Here is a 6,368-nt window from a genome sequence, read left to right on the forward strand (position 1 = left end):
GGGGAAGATGATGATTTTTAATTTTTATTTCTTTTCTCTTTTATTTTATTTTTAGTTTTTAAATTGTTTTTGTATATAATAGCGAATTTATCATTTTACTTATTTCAATTTGATCAAAATCAGTCAAAGTCCACTTTCATTGGTCAATTAATGGTCAACTGGACGGTTTCCATCCATTTGGATATTAGATGTATATTTTTGAAAAGTTTGGAACTGTGGATGATACAAATTTAAGATTAGAATGAAGTTTGTAAAAAAGTGAAATATTAGGGACCGTTGCTGCAATTTCTCTAATTTTAATACACCCGTAATCCATAAGTGTCTTTATTCATCTCAAATTTCCCGCCGAGTGCACCGTGTGCTGACACATGAGCAGAGGCAGCCGAGAGATAGAGCGGAGGCTCCTCCGCCTCCTCCACGGCCGCGACACCCGCACCCACCTTACCGAGATCCACGGCCATCTTCTTCGCCACCAGCTCCACCACTCCAACCAGCTTCTCTCCCACTTCATCTCCATATGTAGCTCCCTCAGCAAAATGCCTTACGCCCAACGTATATTCTTGCAGGCTGCCAACCCTAACATCTTCCTCTTTAACTCCATGATAAAGGGCTATTCCCTTTGTGGGCCCTTCGAAAACTCGTTTTGTATGTTTTCCGTCATGAAAAAGCGCGGGATTTGGCCGGATGAATTCACCTTTGCACCTTTACTCAAGGCGTGCGCCAATTTCGGAGATTTAAAATTGGGTCGTGGGGTACATAAAGAAGTTCTGGTTCTTGGATTTGCGAGATTTGGATCGATTAGGATTGGGATTGTGGAGTTGTACGTGAACTGTGAGAGAATGGTGGAGGCCAAAAGGGTGTTCGACAAAATGTCTCACAGGGATGTGATTGTTTGGAATTTGATGATTCGTGGGTATTGCAAAAGTGGGAATGTGGAAATGGGGTTGCGCTTGTTTAGACAAATGAGTGAGAGGAGTGTTGTTTCTTGGAATACAATGATTTCATGTCTGGCACAGAGTGGGAGGGATATTGAAGCTTTGGAGATTTTTCGTGAAATGTTGTGTGAGGGGCTTGAGCCTGACGAGGCCACAGTTGTGACAATGTTGCCAGTGTGTGCTCATTTGGGTGAAATTAACATTGGGAGATGGGTTCATTCTTATGTTGAGTCGAGTGGCCTCTATAATGATTTTGTTTCGGTGGGCAATGCACTAATGGATTTTTACTGCAAGACTGCGGAATTGGAGAAAGCTTTTGAGGTTTTCAAGGATATGCCTAGGAAAAATGTGGTTTCTTGGAATGCAATGATCTCGGGATTGGCTTTCAATGGAAAAGGTGAACTTGGGGTAGAAATGTTTGAGGAGATGACGAATCATGAAGGTACAAGTCCTAATGATGCAACTTTGGTGGCAGTTTTAGCATGCTGTGTCCATGCAGGTTTGGTGCAAAGAGGCCGAGATTTCTTTGCTTCCATGGCAAAACATTATCATATAAAACCCAAACTGGAGCACTATGGATGCATGGTCGATCTTCTTAGCCGTAGTGGTTGTGTGAAGGAGGCTTATGATTTGATACGGATCATGCCTATGAAGCCAAATGCTGCCATATGGGGTGCATTGCTCAGTGCTTGTCGCACTTACGGTGACATGGAGCTTGTGGAGCATGCAGTTAAGGAGCTAATCAATCTTGAACCTCAGAATTCAGGCCATTATGTGTTGTTATCCAATATTTATGCTGAGAGGGGTAATTGGAGTGGTGTTGAGGAGGTAAGAATATTGATGAAAGAAAGCCGTGTTAATAAAACAATGGGGCAGAGCATAGTTGGATAACTATATTGGGGGGGTTGAAGTCCATGGTTTTGCTGGATACACCCTCCTAAGTCACCAAGTCAGGAACCCTTTCATCTGTAGTGGCCTCCAAACAGAATTTACTAATGAGAAGTGTGATGCATTTGAAAACAATGTCCCAATTTTCTTAAAATTTGATCTTTATGGCGGGATAAATGGGACAAGCGAGAATATTGCACTAAAAAAGTAGCATGCAATAATATGTCTTGGATTCTTTGACCTGTCTTTGATGCTTCCTCAGCAAAGTCTCTCAGAAAACATGAAAGGATATCAGATGCAGGAAAGGACAGTTTCATGCATATGGTTGGTGATCAATATAAGCATTAGTGCAGTGAAGAAAATGTAATATATCTTGGCCTCTTGACTCGTGATCGGAGATAAAACAATCAAATTCGTCAATCTTAAATTTCTCTTATTCTGTTTCACAGAATGCTAGCATCCCTTGTGTCAAGGACCGCAGCCTTACTTAGCCCATTGACACAATCGCAGCCGCAGTTTGCGCAACTTCGGCCGTACATTGTAAATATTATTTCAAGTTTGAGTTGTAATTTTCTTTTCGTTGTAATAGTTATTTCAATTGTAAAATAGCTCTTATATTGGTAAACGTTTAGTATGATTCCTCGTCTTTTAAACGTCTACTCCCGTCACTTGGGTTTTTGTTCAGAATGCTATTATAAGGGGTATTTGTCATTCAAAAATCTTTCAAGCTCACTGGTGTCTGTCCCTTGCACTAGCATTTGTAATTTTCTGCTTTCATCAATTGTAATGTTCGGTTTTCATCAATCAATGTTCAATTTACTTTCAATGTATTCAAATTTTCTATTGTAAGCTTTCTACAAAATTGCAATCAAATTTTTTTTCGTCCCGACGTGACCGAGAAAAGGTGGAAGGTAGTCTAGCGGAGCAGACTACTGCCGCACGGTGTCCCTTTCTATGCCAAGAAAAAAGGCACCCCGTAAAAGTTGGTATCAGAGTTGCGACTCACGACCCTCGATAAAAAAGTTATGGATCCAATTACATCCAACACCACTGAAGTGGTAGAGCCTCAAAAGAAGGGTACTACGAAACAGCGTGTGGATGCGCTTGATGAGACAACTACTAGGTTGTGCTATGCTATGGAAGGTCTCGAGGAAAAAGTCGAGATGGCCGAATCTGAGATTCGTGGATTACACATCCAATTGGATGAAAGCCAAAGAGCTTCTGCAGCAATGGCTGAAGCTGCTGCAATCATTCTTGATCTGCAGGATGAAATGAAAGCGTTGAGAGCTCAATTGCGGGTACTCCAACGTGCGGTGGCCAATGGACAAGCTCCCATACCCGAGTATGCTCCTAGGCTCAGAATTCCTGAACCATGTACCTATGGAGGGCACGTGATGCAAAAGAAGTCGAAAACTGCTTGTTTGATATGGAACAGTACTTTCTAGCAGCTTCGATCGAAGACGAAGCTAGAAAGGTAACCACAGCTACCATGTATCTGGGTGGAGATGCAAAACTATGGTGGCGAACCAAATCTGTTGACATTCAGGCCCACAGGATTGGAATTGATTTTTGGGATCTCCTCAAGGAAGCGATCAGATCGCAGTTTTTCCCGAAAAATGTTGAGTATCAGGCTCGACGGGCACTTCGATACCTGAAACACGCGAGCTTTATCAGGGAGTATGTGAAATCCTTCTCAACGCATATGCTGAATATTCGAGATATTTCGGAAAATGATAAGCTCTTTACCTTTATGGAAGGGTTGAAACCGTGGACACGCATGGAACTTCAAAGACAGAAGGTTACTGATTTGAGCACGGCGATGGGAGTCGCTGAATGCTTGAGTGACTATCAAACAGAATCTAGAAAAGATCGACCTTCGGGGAATAATCAAGCAATTGGAGGTGGTAACAGATCTTACAAACCCAGCTCGAACCCAAATGGGGGAGAGCGTTACTCTCAGAATAGGGAAGGAGCCTATCAAAGCACTTGTGGCTTTCAGGGAAACTATCATAATAGCCGTCAAGGAAATTTTAACGGTAGCAACAGTAACAACTGGAACAAAGGAAAAGCAACAGAGGGCCGAACTGATGCCACTCCCAAATTGAAGTGCTTTTTATGTGACGAACCCATCGGGTGTCGGATTGTCCTCAAAAGCGGATGGTGAATGCATATTGTCAGTTAGCAAGTGGCGGGCCAAGTTCAAAGCAAGAGGCACCACAGGCTAATTGTCATAATGAAACTGACTCTGAAGAGGATGAGGAAGTAGTTGGGGCATTTTCACATCGGTGCAACACACTGTTGCATCGGGTTGCTGAAAAGGATGATGTCCCATTGAAAGATGCAAAGATGGAAGAAGCGAAGGCTCGAATTTGTAGGGCCAAAAGCTTAATGTACGTAATGTCAAAATCAATGGGAAGCCAATCAGGGCTATGGTGGATACAGGTGCTACCCACAACTACCTTGCATGTACCGAAGTAGAGCGGTTCGGGCTTGTTCTAGAAAAGGGTAGTGAAAAAGTCAAAGCAATCAACTCCGCTGCTCAACCAATAGCTGGAGTGGCGAAATCGGTGTTGATCAAAGCAGGTCCTTTTGAGGGAAGGACAAATTTATCTGCAATTCAGATGGATGATTTCAAGCTTATTCTAGGATTGAAATTTTTTCGAGATACTAAGACAGTAGTGTTGCCATATTCCGATTCGTTAATGATGATGGGTAATAAGCTGTGTGTCATCCCTACACAGGTTGGGAGGATGGGCGAGAAAAGTATCTCAGCTATGCAATTTAGTAAGCGTTTCAAGAGAAATGAACCCTCTTTTTTGTGCACTCTTCAATTAGAGGAGATTGAAGAAGCAAATGGTCCTATCCCAAAACCCGTTAAAAGACTTCTTCAGGAATTTGAGGATATCATGCCGAAAGAATTACCAAAGAAATTACCACCAAGAAGAACGATTGATCATGAGATTGAACTCATTCCAGGCGCCAAACCTCCTGCCAGGGCACCATACCGTATGTCTCAGCCCGAGCTTGAAGAGCTTAGGAAGCAATTGGGGGAAATGCTGGAGAGTGGAATCATTGTGCCGGCGAAGTCGCCATACGGAGCTCCTGTATTGTTTCAGAAAAAGGCCAATGGTTCTCTTAGAATGTGCTGCGACTATCGAGCCTTGACTGTAAAGAATAGCTATCCTAGCCCACTGGTTGCGGATTGCTTCGATCGACTGAGTTGGGCGAAGTATTACACAAAAATTGATCTTAGGTCCGGGTATTGGCAAGTTCGGATCAAGGAGGAAGACGAAGCAAAAACTACGGTGGTAACTAGATATGGAGCCTTTGAATTTAAAGTGATGCCTTTTGGTTTGACAAACGCTCCAGCAACATTTTGTACTAATCAGGTGCTTCACGGGTTCTTAGATGATTTTATGGTGGTGTACTTGGATGACATAGTAATCTACAGCGAGACATTAGAGGAACATGTCCAGCATGTGAGGCAAGTTTTTAATCGGCTACGAGAGAATGAACTTTATGCTAAACCGTCTAAATGCTCATTTGCTCAGACATCTATTAGTTTCTTGGGTCACATCATTGAACAAGGTAAAATCCGCATGGATTTGAAGAAGGTTACAGCCATCAAAGATTGGCAACCACCAAAAACCGTACATGATGTACGTTCATTTCTTGGGTTATGCAATTACTATCGAAGATTTGTGAAAAGCTACTCAGAAATTGCACTGCCACTTACTGAATTGACAAAGAAGGATAAGGATTGAGATTGGTTATCCCAATGCCAAGCTACTTTTGAAAGGTTGAAGAAGTCCATGTGGACGAACCCGGTTTTAGCCTTACCGGATATGGCTAAACCATTCGAAATTCATACGGATGCTTTAGATTTTGCCCTTGGTGGAGTCCTCATGCAAGAAGGACATCCGGTAGCATATGAGAGCCGGAAGTTAAACCAGACAGAACGTCGTTACTCGGCACATGAAAAGGAATTGTTAGCAGTTGTCCATTGTCTCAAAGGATGGCGTCACTATCTGCTTGGGTCTCCATTTATTGTGAAGACAGATAACACTGCAGTTAGTCACTTCATGTCCCAACCAAAACTATTAAACAAACAGGCTCGTTGGCAGGAATTCCTTTCAGAGTTCAATTTTATGTTAGAGTATCGTCCTGGCTCTAGTAATCATGTTGCCGATGCTCTTAGTCGACGGGTCGATTTAGCTGCCATTTGCTCTGTAGCTGCTCTTTCAGGGAGCGCAGTCTCCATGAACACTAGAGACCAAATTTGGGCACTTATGGAGAAGGACCCGGCTACCCAATATTTGGTCGACCTTATCAAGCAGGGTAAAACTCGACAGTTTTGGCTCGATGGGGAACTAATGAAGACAAAGGGAGACCGCCTATATGTTCCTAAGGCCGGAGATCTGAGGAAATCACTAATTATGGAATGCCACGACACAATTTGGACAGGGCATCCCGGAGAGGAACGCACTTGTGCACTACTACAACGTGCATACTACTGGCCTCAAATACGGGACGACATTGCAACAT

The 6,368-nt window shown here is 42.9% G+C and overlaps 1 protein-coding gene across 1 annotated transcript; it reads left to right on the top strand.

Moving 5' to 3' along the window:
• The first annotated feature begins 325 nt into the window (after positions 1-325).
• Positions 326-2,379, top strand: LOC111373378 (pentatricopeptide repeat-containing protein At1g09190). The gene has a single exon (XM_022995895.1). It carries the CDS (start codon positions 369-371, stop codon positions 1,824-1,826), a length of 1,458 nt encoding a protein of 485 aa, XP_022851663.1. The 5' UTR covers positions 326-368; the 3' UTR covers positions 1,827-2,379.
• The last annotated feature ends 3,989 nt before the right edge of the window (positions 2,380-6,368 follow it).

This window comes from Olea europaea, unplaced genomic scaffold (assembly GCF_002742605.1).
Source record: "Olea europaea var. sylvestris unplaced genomic scaffold, O_europaea_v1 scaffold112, whole genome shotgun sequence".
In the NCBI taxonomy this organism is placed as follows: Eukaryota; Viridiplantae; Streptophyta; class Magnoliopsida; order Lamiales; family Oleaceae; genus Olea; species Olea europaea.